Source organism: Petromyzon marinus, chromosome 62 (assembly GCF_048934315.1).
Source record: "Petromyzon marinus isolate PM22_M1 ecotype Great Lakes invasive population chromosome 62, UKy_Petmar_22M1.pri1.0, whole genome shotgun sequence".
Lineage (NCBI taxonomy): Eukaryota > Metazoa > Chordata > Hyperoartia > Petromyzontiformes > Petromyzontidae > Petromyzon > Petromyzon marinus.
In genome coordinates this window covers 10,637,480-10,651,184 of record NC_133728.1, presented here as the reverse complement: position 1 = coordinate 10,651,184, position 13,705 = coordinate 10,637,480, and the positions used below count along the sequence as shown (strand labels likewise).

The 13,705-nt window shown below is 49.5% G+C and overlaps 2 protein-coding genes and 1 pseudogene across 2 annotated transcripts in view; 2 read left to right on the top strand and 1 right to left on the bottom strand.

Annotated features, from left to right (window-relative positions):
• LOC142906279 (enteropeptidase-like) overlaps positions 1-6,269 on the top strand; it is a 37,234-nt gene extending 30,965 nt beyond the window's left edge. Inside the window, exons 11-12 of the mRNA XM_076053764.1 lie at positions 3,497-3,596; positions 5,838-6,269. Coding sequence (XP_075909879.1) covers positions 3,497-3,596; positions 5,838-6,063 — 326 coding nt within the window. The 3' untranslated portion in view covers positions 6,064-6,269. The remainder of the gene's footprint in view (positions 1-3,496; positions 3,597-5,837) is intronic.
• Positions 6,270-8,487: 2,218 nt separating this feature from the next.
• LOC116955865 (small ribosomal subunit protein uS7m pseudogene) lies at positions 8,488-9,184 on the bottom strand (annotated as a pseudogene).
• Positions 9,185-12,536: 3,352 nt separating this feature from the next.
• LOC142906267 (enteropeptidase-like) overlaps positions 12,537-13,705 on the top strand; it is a 38,278-nt gene continuing 37,109 nt past the window's right edge. Inside the window, exon 1 of the mRNA XM_076053740.1 lies at positions 12,537-12,710. The gene's annotated coding sequence lies outside the window, so the exon portion shown is untranslated. The remainder of the gene's footprint in view (positions 12,711-13,705) is intronic.

Genomic DNA, 13,705 nt, shown 5'->3' with positions numbered 1-13,705 from the left:
CCAACGCGTCGCAGACCTTGCGCAGCAGCTTCCACAAGAAATTCCGCCCCTGGTCAGAGAGCAGCTGCTCAGGCGCCCCCTTGTCCATTACGTATCCATACAAAAACGCCTCAGCAATCGAAGCTGCTGACTGGTCAGGCAGCGGCCAAGCCATAGACCATCATGAGAAATACTCAACACCCACCAAAATAAATCTATTCCCTCTTGGAGTGCCCGGAAAGGGCCCAAGGATTTCGAGCGCGACCAACTCATTAATCCGTGAAACCGAAGTGGATTGCAGTGGAGGCTGGGACTTCCTCTGCGCCGGTTTCCTACGCGCACACTCCATGCACCCTTGCACCAAGTGGTAGACATCACTCGACATACCCGGCCAATAATAATCACGCTGCAGTGTTAGCAACGTCTTCCGGACCTCGAGATGCAACAATTTATCCTCGTGCACCACTTGAATCTATTTAATTCGAAGAGCAGTGGGGACGACAAGACGACAACGGTATAACATACCCTCCCTCAATATAAACAGATCATACTGAAGGACCATTCGTGGTCCATCAGCAGGTGCAGAAGCTTTTTGGTCCAATTCCGCACGACGCCGCAAGGCCGTTAGGGACACATCCTCTAATTTCTTTCAAACCCATTCAGAGCGTGTAAGGTGCAAAACGCTATCAGCAGGTGCAAACACCTCTGTGGGCTATGTCCTTGAATGCTGCCATGATGGTAGCTATCTCATTGTCAGAGGTTTACAACGGCCCGCACTGGACGAACATGCACAGCTCGACGACAGAGGCAGAAGGGACAATGCGTCAGCATTGCAATGCCACACCCTTTTTCGATATATCACACGGAACGAGTATTCGTGCAGAATTTCAAGCCAATGTGAAAGTTGGCTAGAAGGTTGATCAACCTGCAAGGAGTACTGAAGGGCCGCGTGATCCGTGCGGACAATGAATTATCTGCCATAGAGGCAAGGCCTGTACTATTGTTATAAATGAACCATGGCCAACAGTTCTCTATTAGTAACACAATAACGTCGTTCTGCGGGGGACAGGACGCGGCTGCCATACGCGTCTACCTTTTCCACTCCGTTCTTAACTTGAGACCGGACGGCGCCTATGCCCGTATCGCTAGTGTCTGTGTCATGAATAAATGGCAGAGAGAAATCAGGGTACTCGAGTGTGGGGGCATCAGACAGACACTTACGAAGGGATAAAAATGCAGCTTCTTCTTTCATCCCCAACTGGAAACTCTGGTTTTTAGCTGTCAAGGTGTGCAAGGGCTTAGCAACTGTGGAAAATTGTGGCACGAACCTGCGGTAGTACGATGCAAACCCAATGAAGCTACGTACATCTCCCACGGACTTGGGGGTCAGCCAATCACGCCCACAAGCCGTTTTCTTGGGATCCGTGGATATGCCGTTCGCACTAACAATGTGACCCAAATAGCGCACAGAATTCTGCAGAAAATAACATTTCACTGACGTAGAATGAGAATAAAATATTTTATTCTCATTCTACGTGACTTTACCGAAAGAACCAAAGAAGATGAATCATTGCAGTCACGAAAGCTTTAAATCGAAATTTAACAGTTCACTGCTTTCAATTTCAAATTGGCTGATCGCATTCTAGCAAAAACAGATCGCAGCCGCTGGAGATGTTCGTCAAAAGTGCGGCTGAACACAATGATGTCATCCAAATAGATGAGACATGAGTCCCACTGCAAGCCAGCCAAAACGAGTTCCATAAGCTGTTGAAAGTTGCCGTAGCCGAAGTCAAGCCCATCGGAAGACAGTTAAATTGGAAGAGTCCCTGGGGTGTGCAGAACGCGGTTTTAGGCTTCGACGACTCATCAAGGGGAAGCTGCCAAAACCCTGATGACCATTCGAGAGTAGAAAAAAACGCGCACCGGACAAAGTATCCAGAGAGTCATCCATGCCTGGGAGTGGGCATGCGTCGGCTATGGAAACCTTATTCCACTTTCGGAAGTCAACACAAAAAAGACTTTCGTCTTTTTTCTTAACAAGCACGACGGCGGCCAATATCTCGTTGACCGCCTGTTGCAAACGTTCCTTTTCCAGTGGACTCAATCGATACGAGTTCTGACGAACAGGGCTGGAATCAATACGAGTTCTGACGAACAGGGCTAGCCTCCCCCGTGTCAATACGATGTTGCAATAAGGAGGTACGGCCAATGTGAAATTCACTTTTTGCTAAATACATCGGAAAATTCCTCGCTCCTAGCGGCAGATACCGCATCTTGCGTATCACGCTTGTTTCGTAAAATGGCGGACTCCGTCCGCGCCTCCCCCGTACCACCCGTAATGGCGGCCTCCAGCTGTGCGTTCTCCCCTCCACATGTAATGGGTGGCCATCGTGCTTGCGGACGTTCCCGCCAGAACGTCAACTCCCGGCTCCTGGCCGCTCCTTCCCGGCGATGTCAGTGCAGCGCGACCCCCTATCGTAGTCTCCGTCACGAGCGTCACCAACTGCACGACAACCGCCCGCAACAGGTCCAGCTGTACTGACACCATCCACCAGCCGTCTTTGGGCTGCTGGTGCGGAGTGGCCGCTCCCGGTTCCACCATCTCTGGCGCAGCCAACTCACTCGCCGCAGCTTCAATAACCGAGACCACGGATCCCGGGGGCTGGTAGGAGGTCTTGGGTCACATTTCATCGTCGTCGGAAGATGCGACAGGTGGGTTCCGTTTTTCTGTTGCTTAGACATACTTCCTTCTTTGCTGTCTAGCACTAAATTATGTTTTCAACCACCTCTGACTCCTATGTAATGAGCAATTTTCGCGACACGTCATGTAGAGGGTACTTCTTATTTATTACTCACACCGGGCACAATACTCACACTGAGCACAATACTAGATATTAACGTCTCTACTGGCTACACACAGCCGATTACTCGGCGTGGTCCCATCGCCCTCACTCAGCTACACCGCTGGCTGGCGGCATGACGATGACGGCGATGGAAACCACGCAGGAGATCTTCCATGTGGCCGGATGACGGAGAGAGATGTCGGCAAGCAGTGACACAGCCAGGACCCAAGACTCCACACACGTGCCCCGAGCCCCGGGTCTGCTAAGTCTTATATCCCCCCAGGCATGGCTAGGTCCCGCCTCCGGCCATGCCTTGTCGTGGAATCTTTGAGCAGGTTCCCAGAGTATCTCGGCTAGCCTAACCTTATACTTTTGCCCCAGATACACCTCCCTCTATGATTAGTTGTTACTTAACCGTGCCCGTACCCGTGACTCCCCTTCCAGGCCAGCAGGTGTCACCTTGTCATTACACTATTCCTATTCCTCCTCCTCCGTTGAAGGTGCACTGTGTAAACATCGCTATTGGGGAGACAAAGGCGGTCGGCCGGGCGTGATGCTGGCCACCTCCTCGTGTGCCGTGCCAGCCTTCATAGATGTTCTCTAACAGCACTCGCCCTAACAGTCTGTTAAGGCCATAAGGGGGAACTGTGTTTTCATCTTTGTCATTCCCCTAGGGTATTACATCCTGGCCAAGATGCCCATGCCCATGTCTGAGATTGTCATGTGGAGTTTGGAGCTCGAGTCCAGCAATGGGCCCTACTGCCTGCGATTCTGGTGAGGCTCGGCACGGCACGGCGGGGGAAGGGCCACGCGATTAGCCCAGAACCAAAAACACTGTGACGAGCTTCTCCATCAGCACGAATGTCTCGTCTATGTGACACTGCGCATAACGAAAGTTGTAACGAGTAAGGATTATCGCAACGCATCTTGAATAGAACTCAGGGAGGCTAGTGGTGGGGAGATGATGATTAATTATGGGAGGGAATTACAAAATGGATCGGTGCGAGGGAAGAACAAAGTGTGTATGTATGTATGTTGAACATCTTTCGCGGCATACGTAGCCAACCGTGCTAATCGGAGGTGCTATGTTTTGATCGGAGGTGCTATACATGCATTCATACGTCTAATGCTCCCAGTCAAAGCCACATAATATTCTCATTCATGTCCTGGCTGTTTACCCTGCTGCTACACAGCATTAATTAGACAAATTAGTAAATATAATATATTAATAATTAAACAACATCCTCATTTTATCTTCGAAATGATGAACATGTATCAATTGGACAACACAGGGCATGAGTATACGAGTGCTGACTTTAACACGTAGTAGTAGTCGTAGGCCTGCGTGACCAATGTTATCCATAATAACGGTCTTTTGTGTTAGATCATCCGATGATGCTGGATGTAATTACTCAGCGAAATGTCACGGTACTCAAATTGTAAATGTTGTTGGTTTACTCTCCGACTTGCACACACTTTTTCGCCATATCGCACTGCATATTTTCAGATTTCATTACCGAAGTTATTAGTCGTGAACATGTATATACGTGCAGTATTGTCATTGGTCAAGCTGTTGCGTGTAGTGTATGATTTATTGTATACTGTATATTTGACACTGAATTCAAGTGTAGCTCCTTGTTTCGTTACGCACGTGGTGCTGTCGATCGCCGGACTGATCACAGCATTCGCAGCGGTTTTTCTGACGATTGCCCGATTGCATGCCGTTTTGTTTTTCTTTGACGGATCGGCCCGGAATCACCGGATAATGTTGAAAAGCTGGATAATCGCACGCCTTGACAACCGATGATCAACTGCATTTCGAATTTGGCAAATCTGGACCGCGACTCATGTGCGAATGACGTCGTGGTGTTCTGTGTTAACATCCGCGGTGAGTGAGGCGGATGGCACGCGTGAGATGCAAACATTTGACGGTGAATACCACACACTCTAAAACAAGCTGTTTCTTAATGTTTACCTGCAGTCTTGCAGCCCTTTGGATTTCAATCGTTAAACAAATGTACTACTATATGTACTACTAATAAACACATTGGGTTTGATTAAACGAAGTTAGTTGCAACTTACGTGCCCATGCTTAATTTTTGTGTTGTCTATGATTTACCTTTTATATATGTAAAAGAAAAGCAGGCTGTCTCGCACCCCCAAAAAGGGCAATCTCGCCCCCCCCCCTGGGGGTGCAGCGTGCACCGCAGGTTAAGAGCCACTGGTCTAAACCGCAGTATTAACTGGGGCGGCCTGCCGGAGATGACCCACGACACCTCTGCAGCTGGGCCCCCGCCTCTACACCGCCGCCCCGCACCTGATTGGCTCACAGTGACACCACCTTTACCCCTTCTTTATTTAAGGCCGGAAACGGAGGAAGACATCACGATTTCTGGCAAAAATTGCCTGACGAAGCTGCTGGTGGTTTTCGTAATTGCCAGCGAAACGATGCAGAGCACTCGAATTGTAAATGTTTTCGGGTTTTACTCTCCAATGCGCAACCGGTTAGTGCTGAAGTAATAACTAATTGACACGTTTTGTTTCCGTGACAAACCTTTACTAACTGGCTGGGGTGGCGGTGGTGGCAGTGGCATTTATATTTACTCAATCTAACCCAAAAAAACCTTTTATGAATAATAGTGGTCACGAAGGCAGCCAACTGCTACGTCTAGATTGAAGTTTTCGTGACTGCAGGGACCCATACTCTTTGGTTCTTTCGGTAAAGTCACGTAGGTATGAAATTAAATTAAATAAATCACGACACTTCGATTGCAACACAAGCAATCATCATCAGGTGGGAAAACCACAGCAAGAACATTTTCTCTCTCCCACTTCAGCAAAAAAACTTTATTTGCTGTGGTTTTCCCACCTGATGATGATTACTTGTGTTGCAATAGAAACGTCGTAATTTAATTTATTTTATTTTATACCTACGTGACTTTACCGAAAGAACCAAAGAGTATCAACTCCTACGTGTTAAACAGATCGAGGGTGCTGGCCGCGTCTCTCCATCAGGTACTACATGTTTCAGGGCCAGCAGAGTCCGCTGTCGGTGCAGACCCGGGGCGCAATCGGAGAGGCTCCCCGTGCCATCTGGACTCAGATGGACGACCATGGGCAAGTCTGGGTTCCCGGTCACGTCACCCTCAATGAGTCTACCCCCTTCCAGGTGTCTCTCTCACATCATCAGTGCTGTGTCTCTCTCTTGTCTCTAGCTCAGGTGCCTAAGGGGTTGTTGTGAATCAGGTCTGCCCTCCCTCCCTCGCTCCCTTCATCGCTCGCTCCCTCTTTTTGTACATTTTCCTGCGTTTTATTTTGGTAGAATTTTTTTATCCACAATATAACTTGAACGCGTGGAAACAAAAAGCATAACAAGGTTACATTAAAGTACGCACAATATCGACCATAAATACAGAGAGCGCACAGGGCAGCCGTGTGGCTGCTGATGAGAACTATGAGGAGCAGAGCGATTATCTCGCCGGCAATCCACTCAATTATTGCGATTCGATTATATATATTTTTTACAATGTGATTAATATAGCGGCATCTAGCAAATGCAGGTGATGATCACGTGAACCTATGACATGCATGTAGGAATCGAAAACACCGATTCTTACGTTAGGTGCCGTCCATAAATGACGTCACGCACCTGGGGGGGGGGGGGTTCAGACATTTGTGACAATGTGTGACGAGAGGGGGGGGGGGGATTGAGAAATGAGACGTCACGTGAAAATGCGCAACTTTAAATAACTATAGACAACTCAAGATCCAGGTCCGATTCAGCACATTACATAAAATCCATGATCTGGTTCCGTCTGTGTAGTGGTTGATTTCACTGGGACAACTTTTGTCTTTCTTCCAACACCACTTTATTTACAGTTCTCCACATGTCCTCAATGCTTCACAGTTCCCTTGTTGCCACAGCTCGCTCGCCGTGCCTCACTCGACTCGCTCGCCACCTTTGTCTCTCCAATCTCCACTTCTCCGTCAGCTCCGATGTCATTATGCTCTCTCCACTGCTGGCTGCTTCGTCTCTGCTCTCCGCTATCACTGTGCTCTCTCCACTGCTGGCTGCTTCTCTGCTATCACTGTGCTCGCTCCACTGCTGGCTGCTTCTCTCTGCTCTCACTGTGCTCTCTCCACTGCTGGCTGCTTCCACTTCAGCTCCTGCTTTCCTCTCTCCACTGCTAGCTACCTTCACTTCAGCTCTGCTCCACGTCCTGCTTCGTCCAGCCCCCGAATCCAACTCCCCTTTCTCCTCGCGTCTCCCCAATTTATCCCCGCTCTCATTACTCTCCAATTAATTAACCAGCGTCCCAACGACGCTCCGCGTGCCCCTGCACCTGTTACTTCTCCAGACTTTAAGACGCCACTTTAGCCCTGACAACAACACCAGCCAATCACAGCCGTCTCTGGCTTCCTAACTTAATTGGTCTAATCATTACCTCATCGTCCCAACCATCGCACCTATTTGTCCCAATATGACCCATAATGTCCTGCCCCCACGCGATCTCACCATTTACCTTTTATTCCACTACATCTGTAAAAGATGTGATTCCAGACATGCAGTACCCTGGTGTCTACAAACTAAATTGCCTCTGTGGTAGTAGTTACATTGGAGAAACCAAACGAAATGTCTCGGACCGCATTCGTGAACACAAAACAGACCTAAAACACGATATGACCAACACCTCGGCCGTGGCAGATCACTGTTATAATTCAGTATGCTCACATGACATTGACTTCTCCAAGACAGAGGTTCTTTGCAAGCCATCTGGCTACCATGAGAGATTCGTTCATGAGGCTATCCACATATACAAACACAGAGACAATTTCAACCGAGAAGATGGATTCTGGTTTAGCAATCATTGGAAGAATTTGATAAAACCATTTCGGGTCTTAATTGATTGTTCACGCTTACGGTGTCTTTCAGACCGCATCCATTATTTTCGTCTCTCCCCTCCTCTTTTGCGAACATAGATGGACTCGTCCATCTGAACAAACTGTCAAAATGCTCTCCGTGTTGCTAACGTAAAAAAAACCGCCACTTTTCAAATTTTCTTGCTGTGGTTTTCACACCTGATGATGATTGCTTGTGTTGCAGTCGAAACGTCGTGAGAATTTTGTTTTATATTTTAATTATTTTATTGTTTCCCTTCTACGTGACTTTACCGAAAGAACCAAAAATATAAATGTTTTCTCCTACAACATCAGAGTGCAGTTCCACATTAAATACGCACTACAATGACAATAGTTTAAAGCGATTTGAAGCATGTTTTATATATATTTTTGGGGGGGGGGGGGCAGAGCTTTGTGACGTCATATTTGAGGGGGGGGGTCTGACTTTTTGTGACGCCGTGTGACGAGGGCATCATAAATCATCCAAAATCGCGTGACGTCATTTATGGACGGCCTCTTACCATCATAGCTGAGATCACTTGCCACAACTGTCACACGTACAGCCTGCGTGTCAAGCCACTGCCGGATGAGGGTCTACCCGCATCATGGAGGCAGTGAGGCTTATTTAACCCGACATCACCGTGCACTGTCAGCGCAGATTGATGGCTGGCCCTCTTCCCACAACACTAGATGTCGGCGGTGGCGGTGCAGAGAAGGAGGGAGGGTATTGGTGGCCGGACGAGTGGTGCTCGCATCGGCACCCTCCCTACCACCAGCGGTAGTGCGCGAACGCGCGGTTCCCTTCGGCCATGTGGTGCAGGTCATGCTTGCGCTTGATGTCGTTGCCCTCGTTGGTGGACGCTCGCAAGCACCTCCACGGACAGCCTTGTGCTCGTGGCACTCCGCGAAGAGCCAGGAATCGCCACCGGTCGTCCTTGAGCGGTGTCGGTGCCTGGTAATTCTTGCCTCCCTTCTTGACCGTTACGAGGACGATGACCGTTTTTGCAGTTTTCCATGGCCGTGTGGAAGATGGTGTAGGGGTTGCACTCAATGGCGGCTCGCTCGGGCTCCAGCGTCTTATAGTATGTCTCCAAGCTGCTTGCGCTTGATCAGCTCCAACGTCTCTTGCATGATGGATCTGGCCAGCACCTCGTCGCCACCCTTCATCAGCATGTTGATGAATTTGCTGACCGTGTCATCGTAGAACACGGAGCTGATGAGGCCGGGCGGCACCGCCTTGACGGGCCTCACGGCCTTGAGCTGGTCGAGCTCCCGCTCCTCCGCGCTCAGCTCTGCGGGGGGGCTGCTGCTGCTGCTGCAAGCGGCTGCGCTCCCCTATGGGGTCTGGCGGCAGGACGTAGGGGGTTGTACTGCGAGCCACGCACCTGCATCAGCACGGGCGGGCATGGCCCAAGGAGACGGCCGAGAGCGGAGACGTGTGGCCGTAGTGAGGACGCGGCCATGATGAAGCTCCCTCCCTTCCTCCCTCCCTTTCTGCTTTCACATTTTCCAAAATATAAAAAAAATACCCGCAAATTAGCCGTTCGGGACTACACGTAGCAATAATGATGTCACCTGTTACCTGAGCACAGTGTTCACTCACTCTCGAAGACAAAGAGGCAGACGCAGAGAGGCGCGAGCGAGGAGGAACCAGGCGTGAGCGGGAAAGGCAGCAGCAGCAGCAGCACCAGCCAAGGCGGTGAGCTGGCACTACCAGCAAATTGCCAAAGCTCTGCGGTCCTCTATTTATGAAGATCTTTTCAACAGATCAATGAGTAGTTTGTGCAATGGGACTATGTTCCTGCTGCCTCCAGTTCTCATCAGGTTGAACATGAATCAACGCTCACGGAACATAAACCAACGGTCACGTTTTCTGCCAAGAAGAACGACGGTGCTCCATCAGCCGCTTGGGAACAGCGCCCCGTCACTGTGGCCAGCGACCTGAACCAGACAATGGAACCACCGTATCGCGAACAACTTGCATCATCCTACTAGGCCACTCTCTCCGGCGGACTGGGCAGTGTTAGTCGCGTGAACTCGCGAAGCTGCCGCATGGCTCACAAGACTTAGACGTGTGATTTACATGTCCAAGCGTATGCTTTACACAGACTTTGCCATACGCTGGAAGAAGAAGAAGACTGTGGCGTGCACCAACCCGAACTTGACCAATTGCTCGCACTCCCTCGGTCTGCAGCATTCATCTAAAAATGTGTGGAATCCCTTTTCCTCTGTCCATTCGGGGATTCCGAGTCTGTGTCACACTTTAAATCACTGTCTTAAAACCAACTCACCCGTTTGTACTTGCATGCTTTCATTGTAACTTAAGACAAACAAAATTGTGTAGTCTGATTAGATTTACACTGCAATTATTATTATTTGCTTTTATCATAAAACTTAATTTTATTGGAATTTCCGGGAGTCGTCTTCGATGTTGCTACTGTCAGGCTTCTTTAAATCAGAGGTCGTTGAGGTCGTCATTGTCAGAGGAAACATCTCCCACATCGAGCGCGACGAGTGCGGAGAGGGCCCAAAGGTCCATAATAGAAGTTTTTTGGGTTAAATCACGCAAATATCAATGTGTTGTTAAACCCGCCACCACCGCCCAACACAGCCAATTAGTGAGGTTTGTCACGTAAACAAAACATTCCCATTCGTTATTAGTACAGTAAACCGGTGTGTTGGAGGGTAAATCCACAATATTTCGAGTACTCGAATTGTAAATGTATTATACTCACGTAGGTATAAAATAATATAAATTAAATCACGTTATTTTATACCCACGTGACTTTACCGAAAGAACCAAAGGGTATGGATCCCTGCAGTCACGAAAACTTCAAATCTAGATTGTAAATGCTTTGTTTACGTGACAAACCTCACAAATTGGCCGTGCAGCGTGGTGGCGACTATAACGACACTTTAACATTTACGCGATATAACCTAAACAACCTCTCTTATGGATAACATTGGTGGCGACAGCCTGCTACTACGACGTGTTAAACTCAGCCCAAAGTTCCTCGCCAGCTCCCTAATCAGCACGTCATGCCACCGACCGCTCCCAACTCAGGAACTCAGCCGGCTTCTTGGGCCACGCTTTGATTTGCGGTTTCTTTGCGCAAATCGGAGCCCAGCGATAGCGGGCCACGCCTTGACCAGACCGCCCGCAGATTGGGGGCTATTCACGTTGCGAGCCGTCATTCCGAGAGGTTGTTTATGTGTGGTGTGTGTGGTGTGTGTTTGGTGTGTGTGTGGTGTGTGTGTGTGTGTGGTGTATGTGTGTGGTGTTTGCGGTGTGTGTGTAGTGTGGTGTGTGTGTGTGGTGTGTATGGTGTGTGTGTGGTGTGTGTGTTGTGTGTGGTGTGTGTGGTGTGTGTGTGGTGTGTGTGGTGTGTGTGTGGTGTGTGTTGTGTGTGGTGTGTGTGTGTACGTTGAACTTTTTTCGCACCGTACGTAGCCATCGGAGGTGCGGGGAACGGACAGCAAATGAAATACAACGAGCAGTTTTAAAGAAATGGTGGTGTTGTGTAGCGTATAGTAATGTAGTGTATAGTGTAGTGCATAGTAGTGTATAGTGTAGTGTATCGTAGTGTATTATAGTGTATGTTGAACTTCTTTCGCACCGTACGTAGACAACTGTACTAACCATCGAACAGAGACGGTCACTGCATCGTGCACTTTCAGATGCGCTTCTGCAGCCGTCTGGAACGCTCTTCCTTCTCGATTTTAGTAAGCCGCTGGAGCTGTCCACTTTTAAATCATCATCTAGATTGGCAAACTCATTTCTTAACAGCTGCTTTTCATGTTTAGTTTGTTCTCCTTCCCCTCCGCACCTCCGATTAGCACAGTCGGCGAACGTGCGGCGCGCAAAATGTCAGCGTACATGACGAGTTGGGTGCGACGCCAGACTAATTCGTAACCAAAATAGTCATCTTTTTGTAATTGCTTTGGCACAGCCCGGAGAAGCTTCCTAAGCCCACTGGGACTGTCCCAGCCCTGTCGGGATGTGTCAGAGGCCGATGCCGTTACGGTGATGTGGTGCCAACCTAGGCGCTGCAGTGGCCAGATGTTACGTACCTCGCCTTTACCCTTGGGTTGAGCCCACCAAAATCCTATATAAGCTCTTGTTGCAGCAGCTCTTTCTCCTATGTCTGCAGTTCACCCGCTGTATCTGTTCCACCTGATGACGGTCGCTTGTGTTGCGATCGAAACGTCGTGATCTATTATTTTTCTACCTACGTGACTTTACCAAAAGAACCAAAGAGTATGGCATACAGGAGTTTGTGAGTTTCAAACCCAAGCCCTGACGCCTGATGTTTATGTATTTGGAGTTTGCTGTTCTCCCCATGGTCGCATGGATTATTATTTTTTTCTCTCTGGCTACTCCGGTTACTCCCTTCGTATTTAGAATCGACATCACGCGTTCAGAGTATTTGGCTGCTCTCCATCTGCACGTGATAAGCCACTTAGTTGACCTTTCATTTGGTGGCAGCCAGGTCGCTTCTGAATAAAGATAATGTTTCGTTTAAATTGTCCATAGGGTGCACTGCGCTACGAACCTGGAAACCCGGGATCGATTCCCGCTCACGGCCAACACCAGTGATGAGTATCTGAACCGGTACTGTGCCTCGATTCAGCCTCAAACAAGTACCTGGTGTAATGTGTAAACATCGTCGCTGGGGAGACAAAGGCGGCCGGGCGTGGTGCTGGCCACCCACCCCCTCGTGTGTCACAGTACCGGCCTTCATAGGTGGTGCTACTCGCTAACAGCACTTGCCCCAACAGTCTGTTAAGGCTACACGAGGGGGGGGGGCGGAGTCTTTGTCTTTGTTGAAGTGCCGCCTGACCGCCCACCCGCGTGCCTCCCGCAGGTTCTGTTCGTGGTGCAGACGCGTGGACGAAGCCCCCACGTGGCAGTCGACGACGTCGCCCTGGAGGCCGCTCAGTGCCCCGAGGGCCCCGACGCCGGCCCCACAAAGGAGCCGGCGCTGCCCAGTGAGCGACCCGCGCAGACCCTCGTGGAACAAATATAAGGCGTGGATTTCTCGACCAGATGGGGAGGAAGGGGGCTGTTGATTGTTGACTGTGGACTTTGTGTTGCTGGTGGACTTTGCTGATGGACTCTGTGTGTTGCTGGTGGACTCTCTGTTTTGTTGGTGGACTCTGTGTGTTGCTGGCGGACTCTGTGTGTTGCTGGTGGACTCTTTGTGTTGCTGGCGGACTCTGTGTGTTACTGGTGGACTCTGTGTGTTGCTGGTGGACTCTGTGTGTTGCTGGTGGACTCTGTATGTTGCTGGTGGACTGTGTTTTGTTGGTGGACTGTGTATATTGCTGATGGACTGTGTTTTGCTGGTGGACTCTGTGTGTTGCTGGTGTGGACTCTGTGATTTGCTGGTGGACTCTCTGTTTTGTTAGTGGACTCTGTGCGTTGCTGATGGACTCTGTGTGTTGCTGGTGGACTGTGTGTGTTGCTGATGGACTATGTGTGTTGCTGGTGGACTCTGTGTGTTTCTGATGGACTCTGTGTTTTGCTGGTGGACTCTGTGATTTGCTGGTGGACTGTGTTTTGTTGGTGGACTGTGTATATTGCTGATGGACTGTGATTTGCTGGTGGACTCTGTGTGTTGCTGGTGGACTGTGTTTTGCTGATGGACTCTGTGATTTGCTGGTGGACTGTGTTTTGTTGGTGGACGGTGTGTGTTGCTGATGGACTCTGTGATTTGTTGGTGGACTGTGTGTGTTGCTGATGGACTGTGTGTTGCTGGTGGACTGTGTTTTGCTGGTGGACTGTGATTTGCTGGTGGACTGTGTGTGTTGCTGGTGGACTGTGTGTTGCTGGTGGACTGTGTTTTGCTGGTGGACTGTGATTTGCTGGTGGACTGTGTGTGTTGCTGATGGACTCTGTGATTTACTGGTGGACTGTGTATGTTGCTGATGGACTGTGATTTGCTGGTGGACTGTGTTTTGTTGGTGGACTGTGTATATTGCTG